General features: G+C 43.7%; 1 protein-coding gene across 17 annotated transcripts in view; it reads right to left on the bottom strand.

Moving 5' to 3' along the window:
• Nucleotides 1-12,823, bottom strand: part of RFT1 (RFT1 glycolipid translocator homolog) — a 48,329-nt gene extending 35,506 nt beyond the window's left edge. For 14 of the 17 annotated variants that reach the window (XR_015151549.1, XR_015151554.1, XR_015151557.1 and 11 more), the window contains exons 1-6: nucleotides 12,738-12,823; nucleotides 9,269-9,354; nucleotides 7,448-7,564; nucleotides 6,117-6,306; nucleotides 5,005-5,106; nucleotides 127-264 (exon numbers count right to left, since the gene is read on the bottom strand). Coding sequence is in view for 5 of the 17 variants with exons in the window: in XM_086367536.1 (XP_086223662.1) it covers nucleotides 127-264; nucleotides 5,005-5,106; nucleotides 6,117-6,306; nucleotides 7,448-7,564; nucleotides 9,269-9,354; nucleotides 12,738-12,800 (696 nt within the window). In the remaining 12 variants the exon portion in view is untranslated. Of the gene's footprint in view, nucleotides 1-126; nucleotides 265-5,004; nucleotides 5,107-6,116; nucleotides 6,307-7,402; nucleotides 7,565-9,268; nucleotides 9,355-12,737 lie in introns of all 17 variants that reach the window. The other 3 variants (XR_015151552.1, XR_015151553.1, XM_086367538.1) reach the window with 1 other exon arrangement.
• Nucleotides 12,824-15,360: the final 2,537 nt, after the last annotated feature.

Below are 15,360 nucleotides of genomic sequence, written 5' to 3'. Positions count from 1 at the left end.
TTCATAAACGTGAGTTATCAAATTATCTTTGTTATTGTAACTATAAACAATAAATTGTCATTTCTTTCCCTCAAGGATAACCAGCATCTGTGATTAAAATGATAAGAGACAAAATACATTACTTACTCTACTTCTTGTCATACTGGGTAACAAATCTGTCATGCGGGAGACAGGAAGAGCTTGTTGCTTGGCTGATTCTGGGGAGCCCAATACCTTTGCAAAGTAAATAACATAGCAGAGCACCAGAAGTGTAGTATAGAAAAGCTGAAAAAAAGAAAACAGTGGGTTTTAATTACACTGTTTTAATGTAAGCATAATTAAGAAGGGGTTTTCCGGGTGGCTCACTGGTAAAGAATCCACCTGCCAATGCAGGAGATGAGGGTTCAATCTCTGGGTCCTAAAAATCTCCTGGAGAAGGAAATGGCAACCTACTCCAGGATTCTTGCCTGGGAAATCCCATGGACAGAGGAATCTGGCGGGCTACAAACTCAGCAACTAAACCACCACCACGACCACCATAACTAAGATGTGCCTCTAGATTTGACCTTAAAGGCCAGTCAAGAAATAGAACTGTCTTAATTAACTGTACTTTCTATTGAGCAATGACTCACCTTCTGGAAAACAGTACTAGTCACTAACACTCAGCTCCACTGCAGCATCTCTGGGGAAGGCACCACAACACTCCACCTGACTGGGAGAATAGTTCTTCCAGGCAGGCAGAACATAACTTCCATGACAGACACCCACTAGGGCAACCACGCAGCAATGTCAGATATGTTCTTAGAGACTTGTATCTGGCCAAAGGGACGGCTTTCCCACCTAGACAGCACACCGTGAGGATCCACGTGTCCTGGCTGTGCTAATATCCAGGGATGTGCCATCATCTAGGGCTGAGGATTTTCCACGAACCCTGGAAACCTGTGACATTATGATTAAAAAGCAGAATTGAGCTGCTGGCTCTCCTCTCTGCCCAGCGCATGGGCAGGGCAAGAGCTACCACAGGACTGGGAGGGAAGAGGAGATAAAAGGCCCCACAACTCCTCCCTCTTCCCATCTGAGACAGAAAGATGGCTTCTGGTGAGGAGCAGCAGCCTGGGGTTTTGTCTGCAGGTTGGGGAGAAGTATCCCAAGAACCCCGTTTTACAAGTTCCCTTCTTCACTCTCACCCTGAGAACAGCATTGCACAGTAGCTCAAGAAGGACTGGGATCTCCAGGCACCACTTTCAATCTGGAAATACCAAGGCTTATCGTGTAAAAAAGGCACACATCAAGGACTAAGAGGAGTCTGGATTTAGCAGGTGTAGGCCCTCTGCTTTCCAAACCCATCCACGCCTGAGGACAGACCTTCCACCTGCCCTCCTTCTTTCATGCCTCAAACCCTTTAAGACACAAGCAGTGCTGTGGGAGCCACGCCATCTAATGCCAACGTCCTCTGTAACAAGCACCTTTTCCAGCCCCCTTTCCTGCCTCTGTCACCTTCCCGCTGACCAGAGCCTGGGGAGGAGCAACAGTCTCTTCACAGAGTATCCTAACTACAGGATCCCTGCCACCCCTTTTAACTGAGGAAAAATTCACATAACATTGACCATTTTAATCATTTTACAGCATACAATGCAGTGGTTTTTAGTACATTCACAATGTTGTATAACCACCACCACTATCTAATTCCAGAACATTTTTCATCACTCTAAAAGGAAATTCTTGGCCCATTAAGCAGTCAGTCTCCATTCTTCCATCCCCTGATAACCACTAATCTGCTTTCTGTCTCTATGGACTTACCCTGGACATTACATTTTAATGGAATCATATAATGGGTGGCCTTTACTGCCTGGTTTCTTTCACTTAGCATAATGCTTTTTTTTTTAACTTTACAATATTGTATTGGTTTTGCCATATATCAACATGAATCCACCACAGGTATAGACGTGTTCCCCATCCTGAACCCTCCTCCCTCCTCCCTCCCCGTACCATCCCTCTGGGTCGTCCCAGTGCACCAGCCCCAGGCATCCAGTATCGTGCATCAAACCTGGACTGGCGACTCGTTTCATATATGATATTATACATGTTTCAGTGCCATTCTCCCAAATCATCCCACCCTCTCCCTCTCCAACAGAGTCCAAAAGACTGTTCTATACATCAGTGTCTGTTTTGCTGCCTCGTATACAGAGTATCCAGTATTCTTGCCTGGAGAATCCCAGGGACGGAGGAGTCTGGTGGACTGCCATCTATGGGGTTGCACAGAGTCGGACACGACTGAAGCGACTTAGCAGCAGCATACAGGGTTATTGTTACCATCTTTCTAAATTCCATATATATTCGTAGCATAATGCTTTCAAGGTTCATTTACATCGTAGCACATATCAGTATTTCATTTTTACGGCTGAATAATACTCTATAGATATACCATATTTTGTTTATCCATTCATCAACTGATGAACATTTGGTTGCTTCCACCTTTTGACTATTGTGAATAGTATTACTACAGACATCTGTATACAAATTTTTGTTTGATCACCTGTCTTCAATTCTTTTGGGTTATATATCTAGGACTAGAATTGCCAGATTATGTGGCAGTTCTATATTTAACATTTTGGGGAACTGCTAAATTGTTTTCTAAAGCAGCTGCACCATGTTACATTTCCACCAGCAATGTATGAGTATTCCAATTTCTCCATATCTTCAACAACATTTGCTATTTCCTATCTTTTTGATAACTGCCATCCTAGAGGGTGCAAAACAGTATCTCATCGTGGTTTTGATTTACATCTGCCTAATGACTAATGATGGAGAAGGCAATGGCAACCCACTCCAGTACTCTTGCCTGGAAAATCCCATGGACGGAGGGGCCTGGTGGGCTGCAGTCCATGGGGTCGCTAGGAGTCAGACACAACTGAGCGACTTCACTTTCACTTTTCACTTTCATGCATTGGAGGAGGAAATGGCAACCCACTCCAGTGTTCTTGCCTGGAGAATCCCAGGGACGGGGGAGTCTGGTGGGCTGCCGTCTCTGGGGTCGCACAGAGTCGGACATGACTGAAGCGAATTAGCAGCAGCAGCAGCAATGACTAAGGATGCTGAGCATCTTTTCACGGGCTTATTTATATATCTTCTTTGGAGAAATATCTATTCAAGTCCTTGAGCCACTTCTTGGGTGGTTTGTCTTTTGTTATTGAATTGTGAGAGTTCTTTATCATTCTGGCTGGCTAGGCTAAGTCGCTTCAGTTGTGTCCAACTCTGTGCGACCCTATAGACAGCAGCCCACCAGGCTCCCGAGTCCCTGGGATTCTCCAGGCAAGAGCACTGGAGTGGGTTGCCATTTCCTTCTCCAATGCATGAAAGTAAAGTGAAAGTGAAGTCGCTCAGTCGTGTCCAACTCTCAGCGACCCCATGGACTGCAGCCTTCCAGGCTCCTGCATCCATGGGATTTTCCAGACAAGCGTACTGGAGTGGGGTGCCATTGCCTTCTCCGCTTTATCATTCTAGACTGACTCTTTTTATTTGAGTCATGATGCCAAGGGTTGAGGGACCTGCTTCAGGAGGAACCAGGAGGCAAGCTGGAGAAAGGGGAATCCCAGCGCCATAGGTGGGGCTCCCCTGCTGATATGAGATGCTGTTAGCTCTTCAACCTCTCCCACAGAGACTGACAGACAATGTCCCAGAGAAGAACTTCCACAAGTCTTATGATAAGGATGCCAATAAAACTCAAACTCAGAACTGGCCTAGCTGACCTATGATCTATGACGTACCCTGGGTGGGAGCTACAACAATCAGAAAATCATAATGCAAGTACCTTTCCCAAGAAGAGTCAACCAATAACTGGGCATCTCTATGACCCTCCAATCCTATTAGGGAGAGTACATCACAAACAATGATGAACACTGAGAATGGCAGTTCTAGATCTAATAAACTGTGGCAAAATAATCAGAAGTAACATTTCTAAAACATGCAATTGTTGCAAGCTGCTTTTAGGAAGCAATTCTCATTCTTAATCTACAATTTTAAATCTAGCTCTTCTATGTTTCACAGAAATAGCAGCAGTTTTTGCCTAGGACACAGGAAAACATTTTCACATAAATCATTACTAAGAATTTTAACTTGCTTTCCAATATATTAAGAACAATTACAAATTAATTTCAACTATGAGATGGTCTGATAACTATTTGATCTTAGGTTTCATTTTTTAAATTAGCACCTATAGTCTAGCTATGGGGGGCTTCCCAGGTGTCTCAGTGGTAAAGAATCCACCTGCCAAGCAGGAGATATGGGTTCGATCTCTGGGTCCTGAAGATCCCCCAGAGAAGGAAATAGCAACCCACTCCAGTATTCTTGCCTGGAAAATTCCATGGACAGAGGAGCCTGGCAGGCTACAGTCCATGGGGTCACAAAGAGTCAGGGACATGACTTAGTGACTAAACAACAAAAACAACTCAACAACAACAACAACAAATAAGTTATATATTTAATAGAACTAGAAAGATGAATTAGAACTAGAGAATGGGATAGAATTGAAGCCAAAACTGCTAAAACTGAAACATACCTCCTATGACTTGATTCACGCCCTCTGAATTAGGAGAGATTTCAATCTAAGTTTAAAAGAGGCTTGTCAGAGATTCCAGCTATTCTGAAAACAATTGATTGAAATTCAGGGAAAATAACAGACAATTTGATTCCTACCCCACCCCCTTGCTGCTTTTTTTTCTCCTCCAGAAGACTGTCAGACAATCAAAGACCAGTTTGATACAGGCTTGCCCACAGAAGATCTAAAGAAGCTTTCATGTATGAGAACAAGCTTTCATGTTCCCCTCACAGTGGGGACATGTGGCCTTGGACAGACGTGGCAGCCAGAGGAGAAGCAGTGCCAAGACCATCTTTCTAGAACTTACAGCCTTCTCCACATGCATGAATACTGCAAATGTAAACCATGCAGTAACAAGAACAAGAAGTAAAAAACAGATGGAGAAACAGAGATTATACAGAAGTTAATTTAAAAGTCATAACTCTTACCTGGGCCCAAGAGAAAATGTACAGCCCCCAGTGAGGCAACCACAGCACAAGAAGGGCTGTCAGGACACTCTTGAGGATTACTGACAGGCTCTCAGCAATCACCTGCAAACCCATAGTGAAGGGTATACTTTAGAGACATTATTAAAACTAAAGAGGCAAAGGAATCCCAGACAATCTTGGATAATGGTTACCCTGGTGGTAGGGGTGGGTGGGTAATATGGTTGGACACAGTATTTATAATGTTCTACTTTGGGACTTCCCTGGCAGTTCAGTGATTAAGGATTCACCTTCCAATGCAGTGGGTTTGATCCCTAGTAGGGGAGCTAAGATCCCACATGCCTTTTGGCCAAAAAACCAAACATAAAACAGAAGCAAAACTTTAACAAATTCAATAAAGACTTTAAAAATGGTCCACATTAAAAATTTTTGTAATTAAAAAAAAATACTGCTCTATTTCTTGGGTTGAGTAGTAGGTTCATGGATCTTTAAGATTTATATATATGCTATATACTATGTTGTTTTGTATGTATAGCTTCCCTGGTGGTGGTTCAGACAGTAAAGAATCTGCCTGCAGTGCAGGAGACCTGTGTTCGATCAGTGGTTTGGGAAGACACCCTATAGAAGGGAATGGCTACCCAAAACTAAAAATGGTCCACATTAAAAATTTTTTTAATTAAAAAAAAAAAAATACTGCTCTATTTCTTGGGTTGGGTAGTAGGTTCAAGGATCTTTAAGATTTATATACTATATACTAAAATGTTTTGTATGTATCAAATAATACACTTTAAAAGATGAAAAGTTAATATTATTATACAATTAAATAGAATCACTAGGAAAACCTGAAAACCTCTATGGCCCTCTTAAATTCTTATTTAAACTAGTAACTTCTCTATTAGCAAACCTGTTCTTCATTAATAGTGCAACAGAGTTAAATTTCAACCAAGCCCATCTGACAAATCTCAAGTGAATGAACTAAACTGATCATGTTACCTTTTTTCAAATATATTTTACATGGAAATTTGAAGAGCATTCTCTCTTATAAAAACATTTTTAAAACACCACTCTTTCGTTTATTCTTCTCATTTCTCATTCACAGCAGAAAGCACACTGACCTTGAGCTTGACAAACATGTGTGCTTGTGCCAAGACCCAGAAGGGCTCTCCCAGAAGTTCCACCACTGCTGAGAAGCCAAACACCACCACTCCAGTTCCATAGTGGGGGACGACGTGAGGATCAGGCACTTCGAGCAACTGTAGCCAGACCCAGCCCAGGAACAAGGACCAAAACACACCCAAAGGGACTCTAGAAAAGGGAAAAAAATGTCTTTTAATATGCTAAATATAACAATAAAAATAAATATATATTAAAATAGTAACACTGAACAGAAAAGAAATATAGTCATGATAAAAACAGCTATCACTTATTCCGGCACTTACCACATGCCAGGCACTATGATTCAGCCCGTTCATCTCTCTGAGTCCTCACATATTACTCTGTCATTACCCACACTCACAGATGAAGAAACTAAGGCTGACAGGCACTGGGTAGTTCGGCCAAGGTCTTATTAAACGGCTAGTCACGGGCAGAAGAAGGACTCGATCCCGACCTAACTCCAAAGCCTGCTCCTACCCACTGTGTTACACTGACTTACAACTCCCAGAAGCGCCTGCTGTTTTCACTTAGAATGACTAAAGGATGGTATAGAGCTGGTCTTACACTTCAAATAACTGGTAGTCCAGTGCACAGTCTCCCTTCAGGTGTGACCAGAAGGCTCTTCAGCATGACTGGGTGGCTAACAGTCATTCCTCTAATAAACTAATCACCTACCAGCCCTTACAACAGTCACCTCCATGAGGTAATAAAGAGTTATGCAAGGGAAGGACTGGGAAACCATTTGAACCACCAGCCCTCCCAGCAGGATCTAAACTGCAGAAGAGCCATTACAAGTTTTAGCTGATATACTTGGTCCTCAAGAATAGTCTAAAAGGCTCAGAAGTGAAATCAACAAAACAAAATAGAGGAAAGATACAAAGAAACAATTCAAAGGCTTTCAAAAAATAATAAGTGGCTGTTAAAAGATCAGAAAACACTGTAAAGAGAAATGGTTAGGAATAAAAAAGATGGCACAGGCTCAGTGGGAATCAAAAAAGCAGAAACAACCTCTGTTGTTTCTGAGGCTGAAGCGGGTAGAAATGGGGCTAGAAACGTGGCATAGAAACCCCCACCCAAAGCCTTCTCCTGGCTCCTGACTGTCCTGAGAGAAACAGCCAGGGAAGCTCCTTCACACAGACGTCCTCCACTTCCTGCCCCATGCCAATGGCCCAGAAGTCCATTGCAAAACCCAAGCTGGAGACTATTCAGCTTTAGGCAAGAAATCTATTTAACTTCTCACACTTACTACATTTGCCTCCGTGAAACTGTCTGCGGCCAAAGCACAACTCACGTGAGCCACAGGAGGTTGAGAGTCTGGCTCCAGTCTCGCTGGGCGGCCCCACTCAGACATGCTCTACGGAAGGCCTCTCTGGCCAGGAAGATGGTGGTCGAGTAAAGCAGTGTTAACCTATCAAGGAAAAGCAGAAATCAATAGGATGTGTAGTTTTTTCATAGAGACAACTTCGGGGATTTTCCAGCAACCGGGAGGAGGAAAGGTCTCAGTTATCTTGGTGGTGATATGGAGGAGCAATGGCTTCTTACAGAAGCCCCTTCCCCAACTAATTGGACCCACACAGTAACAGAGTTAGGAACCCAATAAGGGACATATGAGTGTGTGCCCACAGAGAGTTATGCCCAGGAGAGAAACTGCCATAGCGGTCCCCCCAGGCTGCAGCCTTTGTGCCTATGCAGAGGTGTGGCTCTGACCATAAGGAGGAAAAAAGGACAAGATATGACCCCACACAGAGGGCCTCCTGGCCACCTTGACACTGGTGACCTAATGGCCCCTGTGAAAGAAGTTGAGGCTCTCCTGGACAATCTCAATGCAGGCAACGAGGTTGGCAGCCATGACTGGGGCTGCTGTAACCCAGAGGAGCAAGGCCTGTCTGCATCGTTCCTGGAGGGCAGCACCTAGGTGGATCCTCCTGCACCTTAGCAAAGAGTAGCTATGGTGCCCTTTCCTCAGCAGGCAGTGACCTGGATGAAGCCAGAGTGGGGACGGCCCAGGGCAAAGGTACCTGAGGTTGCCCAAGGACCATCCTGCAACTCAGTGCGTCAGCCCAGATGAGACTGAACCGTAACTTAAGCAGGTGGACAGGCCAGACAAGGGCTGTCGGTGCAGGGATCTGGCAATCGGGAAGGCCAGCTGGGCAGAGGCCCAAACTGCTTTAAAGTCTGAGTACATGAGAGACCTTGGCCCTCTTCCTTCCTGTTTTTACCTCAGCATTTCTCAAAGTATGGCCCCTACTTCAAAATCACCTGAAAAAACTGTCAAAGTGCAGTTCCCAGGCACCTCCTCAGCCCCACCTAGTGCAAAGCTCACCAGAGGATTCCTTTGCCCACCAAAGTTTGAGAGCATTCATTAAAGCTCCGAAAACAGCACCAAGAGCATATGTTCAGGAAGTATTATTATAGATGCAAAATGCTGTCTGGAACATACTGTCTTGTTTACCAGAATGTGAAGACACACCTGAGAACCTGAGCTATACTGAGCACGCACATCGCTTCATATACTTTTGTGTCATTTGTGAAGACAGAATATGTGTGGGTGTCCATGAACAGACAGGAGGAGAGTAGAAGAAACAGAATCTAAAAGACAAAGCAAGCTGGCTTTCTAAGAGCCTCCGAGGAACTGATGACAAGGACTCAGTTCTCATCCCACTGCCACTTTCCAATTATAAAATTCACTAAGGAGGGAGGGAAGGTGGCTGCTCTGGCCCTGCAATTACAAAGCACATCTTCACGATCTGCAGAACTCCTGCTTCCTTTGCTGTCAGCAGGACAAGAACACAGGATTATACCTGAGTTGGAGTTTGCAGTGAATTACTCCCACTCCTCTCCTGGGTTCTAAGAGCAGGCACAGCGGAAGAGCTGGCAGAGAAATGTGCATTTGGAGGCAGCTAATGGAAAACACACCATGGGTCCATTAAAAGCAACATCGCCCGCTCATCCCCCAAACCCCGCACGCTCCTCTTCTGCCCACTGCTAAAACACTCTGCTTCCGGTAAAGGTCCAGGCTTCTAGAATCTGAGGGTGACACACAGGTACAGTTTGAAGAAAACCCAACCTGGGATGTGAGCTGTGGACAACGCCAGGGTACACTCCTTCTTACCTGACATTCACTATGCCAACGATTTCCTTCGATAGGAAGCGAAGAATAAACGCATTCAAGACAAAGGTGATTAATCGAAACAACACCTACCAAAAAAAGAAGACAAATACATAAGAATAAACTATATTAGGAAGGTTTACTTTGCTGAAATGAACACAAGATGGCTGTTCTTCTTAATGTAATGACATAAGAGGCTTTGTCAGAGAGATTCTTTCTAAAATGTTCAAGCGGTCTGTACTGCTTCTGAAATCTCATTCCTTGGGGTCTCTTGGCACTCGTGTGCAACGGTCAAAGAACCCAAGGTGCTTGGAAGTCTCCCTAGTTTACTGATAAGAAGAGGGAAGCCGTGACAGATTCACTGAATTTCTTCAGGTTCAAAGTCAGGCACTCCAGTGGGCAAAAAGGGAATTCTAGTTAGTGCTTCACAATGGCCCTCACTCCAACCTATTTAGAAAGAGCATGCGCTTAGCAAGTGGAAGTCTGCATGATATAGCAGACTTAGCAGGAATCATGGCGTCTAATGTCTCCTTCTTTTCTGCTTAGTAATACCTAAGGATCTGATACTGACGTTGAATCTCTTTCAACTTTAGTTTTGTCAATTAGGAAGCAGAAAAGGCTATATGCATTTACTGAATATTCGCCACTTTCCAGAGAGATGAAATATTTTTTAAACAACTGCAATAATATAAAACAGAGGGAAAAGGAAAACAGTCTAGCTAATGCCATTGGAAAAGGAAATGCCCCAAGATTTTCAAGCCTCTCAATTCAAAAAAACCACCTGAACAAAGAATTCTTCCCATGAGACAGAGAAAAACAGGTTGTGATTAAATGAGGTTGCCAAATGAGGATAATGGCTGGGGTGCAAGCCTCATTAAGTGACACCCCCTCTGCAACCTCGCAGCACCACAGGTGTAACTCAAGGGCACTCCAGTGCAAATGATGCAAATGACAGATCACTTCTGTGTCAAGCACTCTGACTTACACATGAACAGTTATTATCTGGAAGATTCAACTGAAGTATGCCAATGGCCCACAGTGATATCTCCCACAGTATATCTCTGGGAAAAGGTATGACCAAAAGGGACACTGCAGTCTAACATGGTCCCCAAAGTGTCACAAAGCAGCAAGGTCTCCAAAGCCAAGACATCACAATGTTAATCTTTATGGAGTCCAAGATGACCTTTTGAAAATCTCAGGAAAGCTCGGTAGCCTCTCCTGAGAAAGATGCAGGTACATACATAAGACACCAAATTCTGTATTCAGTTTTAGAGATTGGAAACAAATTCATGTAGCTCTTAACAGAAAAAGTTTTCTCAGCTCAGCATCTCAACTGACCATTTAGCTAAACTTGTCTTTGAATTTTTGTAAGCCTCAATTTTCATCCCCATCAAATGAGGCTATCTGTCTCACAGAGTTGATAACAAGGACCAAACAACACCATAGAAGTGAAAGCATTTTTGAAAAATGCATACAATAAAAGGAATTAATAATTTCACTATGGCTGGTTCAGAGTGAAGACAGGCAATAAACTCTCAAATTCTTGCAGAATAGAGTGTAATTGCAAAACTACTGTACCTCAAGTGCCTGCACTGTAATTTGAAAAAGCACACAAGATTGAATTAAAACACTCCAAAAAACCTAAACATTATGGCTATTACACACACACACACACACAGACTTCCTTGGTGGTCCAGTGGTTAAGACGCAACACTACCAGTGCAAGGCATGTGGCTTCCATCCTTGGTTGGAGAACTAAGATCCCACATGCTGTGACCAAAAAAATAAATAACCACATAAACACATTTATGTTAACTTCAAAGTTATTGTTGCTAATAAACTTAATGTCTCAGGCCATATCCATACTTAATTGGCTTAAGTTAAGGTTTGAGCTAATGAAGCTGTAAGGTTGTTCACATTCCCCATATTTGCTCCATATTGTGGCCCTTCTTAGCAACATAGTCTTCATTTAATTTTGTAAAGGACTTGATAGTTTTTTCTAAAAAGCCCTTTCACACCTGTTAATTAGCTGAACCCTAAAAGCAACCAGGTAAATGCACAGGAAGCAAGTAAGTCTCAGATCAAAGGGTTTTGCCACACGAAAAGCAAATGACCCAGCCTGACCTTATGGCTAAGGCTATCAGACTCCTAGGCTAGTGGCTTTTCTGCTATGACTTGTTTTCTTTTTAGGAAGCCAATCTCAGTAGTAAGATATCGTCAAAGGTTGAAGAATCAACATTATGGATAAAGTACTGAATTCAAACAGCTATCAATGTGCTGAAATAGAAAAGAAATACAACTAAGTAACTTGGGATTCACCTAATTTAGGGTTACATGAATAGCTAACTAAGTGCATATTTGTGCAAGGAATTCTACGTGCCTTACGTAGCTCATCTCATTTCACTCCTACAATAACCATTTTAAAAGTTCGTATTACCATAATAAAAACAGCTAACATTTAGTAAGTATTTACAATATGCCTAATGACGTTATGAGGTTGCATTATCATTCTCATTTAAGATGAGAAACTGATGACTGTAGAAGTCAAGAGATTTTCACCAAAGGCAGGCACTTAGCCAAGTGGCAAGGCCCTAACATGAGCCCTGGTCTGCCTGATTCTTTCTCTCAACCTCCACGTGAAAAGCTGCCTCACTAAAATAAGGCGGAGAGTAGATTCAGGGCTTTTGGGAGTAAGGGTTGAAAGGCTCAAGGGCAAGACAGAGAAAAAATGAAACACATGAATGACCTGACTTCATGGCTAAATGACTTAGAATGACCAGGTTCTAGGGTTAAAAGAATCTTTACGACAACATTTGGATCAACTGGCATGTATCACATCTGACAGATGATAAAGATTAGGGCCAAGAAGAGTAAGTGATCTGTCCATGGTCATACTGCCGGAAGGAAGATGTAGTCAACATACTACTGTGTTAAGTAACAATTATCCATATAAGCCCAACCCAGTCTCACAGCAATCTTATGACCTAGGTACTGTTATTACTCCCATTTTATGAGGAGGAGTCTTGGGTCATGCAGCAAGCACATGATAGAACCAAGATTCCAAATCAGGCCTGTGTAAACCCAGGTCCCTGTTCTTAGCTATGCCATACTGTCTCTCTGAACTCAGTGGGGGTCAAAGTTTGAAAAAAATTGTTTGAGGTAAGGAGTGGGACATGGATAAAAACATAAACAAACAAACAAACAAAAAAACCCTGCCTTAAAAAAAATATATTCTAGAGCACCCAAGGCATCCCTCCCCTACTGCCATATGGGAAAAAGAATGCTCAAAGGGGAAAGTGATTTGTCTGCAGTCTCCCAGCTCTGGGCCCAGGTGTCCCCTCTCAGGCGCCACCGCCTCTCGCCAAACCCCTCCGTATTAGCTGTGTCCAAGCCGGAATAGGCTCTCAAGGGCCCGAGGGCCTCCCCGTGAACCCCGGCTGCAAGACGGGCTGGGGCCGGTCCCCCAGAGTACCTGAAGGAGCAGACCTGAGGAGGCCAACCGAGCCGCCTGGCCCAGCACCTCCCGGCTGCCCATAGCCTCGGCGCACGGGCTCTGTCATCAGGAAACGCCGCCGACAGCCCACTTCGTCTCGAGAAGATGGCGTCACCGAGTGACTCGCTCGCTGATTAGCAGCTTTCGTACGGCGGAGGAGGGGCACTGGAAGATCTGGCCCTTTAAGGGGGCGGGAGTTGGGCTGCGTCAGTGTAGTTGCGCCGCCTCACCGCTCAGGTTTGTGTTAATGGGTGGTTTGTGTGTCTATCCCTCAGTTCAGTTCAGTTCAGTCGCTCAGTCGTGTCCGACTCTTTGCGACCCCATGAATCGCAGCACGCCAGGCCTCCATGTCCATCACCAACTCCCGGAGTTCACTCAGACTCACATCCATCGAGTCGGTGATGCCATCCAGCCATCTCATCCTCTGTCGTCCCCTTCTCCTCCTGCCCCCAATCCCTCCCAGCATCAGAGTCTTTTCCAATGAGTCAACTCTTCGCATGAGGTGGCCAAAGTACTGGAGTTTCAGCTTTAGCATCATTCCTTCCAAAGAACACCCAGGACCGATCTCCTTTAGAATGGACTGGTTGGATCTCCTTTGCAGTCCAAGGTACTCTCAAGAGTCTTCTCCAACACCACAGTTCAAAAGCATCAATTCTTCGGCGCTCAGCTTTCTTCACAGTCCAACTCTCACATCCATACATGACTACTGGAAAAACCATAGCCTTGACTAGACTGTCCTTTGTTGGCAAAGTAATGTCTCTGCTTTTGAATATGCTATCTAGGTTGGTCATAACTTTCCTTCCAAGGAGTAAGCGTCTTTTAATTTCATGGCTACAATCACCATCTGCAGTGATTTTGGAGCCCAAAAAAATAAAGTCTGACACTGTTTCCACTGTTTCCCTGTCTATTTCCCATGAAGTGAGGGGACCAGATGCCATGATCTTCATTTTCTGAATGTTGAGCTTTAAGCCAACTTTTTCACTCTCCTCTTTCACTTTCATCAAGAGGCTTTTTAGTTCCTCTTCACTTTCTGCCATAAGGGTGATGTCATCTGCATATCTGAGGTTATTGATATTTCTCCCGGCAATCTTGATTCCAGCTTGTGTTTCTTCCAGCTCAGCGTTTCTCATGATGTACTCTGCATATAAGTTAAATAAGCAGGGTGACAATATACAGCCTTGACCTACTCCTTTTCCTATTTGGAACCAGTCTGTTGTTCCATGTCCAGTTCTAACTGTTGCTTCCTGACCTGCATACAATTTCTCAAGAGGCAGATCAGGTGGTCTGGTATTCCCATCTCTTTCAGAATTTTCCACAGTTTATTGTGATCCACACAGTCAAAGGCTTTGGCATAGTCAATAAAGCAGAAATAGATGTTTTTCTGGAACTCTCTTGCTTTTTCGATGATCCAGCAGAGGTTGGCCATTTGATCTCTGGTTCCTCTGCCTTTTCTAAAAGCAGCTTGGACATCTGGAAGTTCACAGTTCACGTACTGCTGAAGCCTGGCTTGGAGAATTTTGAGCATTACTTTACTAGCATGTGAGATGAGTGCAATTGTGTGGTAGTTTGAGCATTCTTTGGCATTGCCTTTCTTTGGGATTGGAATGAAAACTGACCTTTTCCAGTCCTGTGGCCACTGCTGAGTTTTCCAAATTTGCTGGCATACTGAGTGCAGCACTTTCACAGCATCATCTTTCAGGATTTGAAAGAGCTCAACTGGAATTCCATCACCTCCACTAGCTTTGTTTGTAGTGATGCTTCCTAAGGCCCACTTGACTTCACTTTCCAGGATGTCTGGCTCTAGGTCAGTGATCACACCATCGTGATTATCTTGGTTGTAAAGATCTTTTTTGTACAGTTCTTCTGTGTATTCTTGCCATCTCTTCTTAATATCTTCTGCTTCTGTTAGGTCCATACCATTTCTGTCCTTTATCGAGTCCGTCTTTGCATGAAATGTTCCCTTGGTATCTCTAATTTTCTTGAAGAGATCTCTAGTCTTTCCCATTCTGTTGTTTTCCTCTATTTCTTTGCATTGATCGCTGAGGAAGGCTTTCTTATCTCTTCTTGCTATTCTTTGGAACTCTGCATTCAGATGCTTATATCTTTCCTTTTCTCCTTTTCGCTTCTCTTCTTTTCACAGCTATTTGTAAGGCCTCCCCAGACAGCCATTTTGCTTTTTTGCATTTCTTTTCCATGGGGATGGTCTTGATCCCTGTCTCTTGTACAATGTCATGAACCTCAGTCCATAGTTCATCAGGCACTCCATCTATCAGATCTAGTTCCTTAAATCTATTTCTCACTTCCACTGTATAATAAGGGATTTGATTTAGGTCATACCTGAATGGTCTAGTGGTTTTCCCTACTTTCTTCAATTTAAGTCTGAATTTGGCAATAAGGAGTTCATGATCTGAGCCAGAGTCAGCTCCCGGTCTTGTATTTGCTGACTGTATAGAGCTTCTCCATCTTTGGCTGCAAAGAATATAATCAATCTGATTTCGGTGTTGACCATCTGGTGATGTCCATGTGTAGAGTCTTCTCTTGTGTTGTTAGAAGAGGGTGTTTGCTATCCCTATGCATCCGAAATAAATTAAATATTGTGACC

Source organism: Bos grunniens, chromosome 22, assembly GCF_055505025.1.
Source record: "Bos grunniens cultivar Pamir isolate PY7600 chromosome 22, Bosgru_T2T1.0, whole genome shotgun sequence".
NCBI lineage: Eukaryota > Metazoa > Chordata > Mammalia > Artiodactyla > Bovidae > Bos > Bos grunniens.
This window is presented reverse-complemented; position numbering and strand designations above follow the sequence as displayed.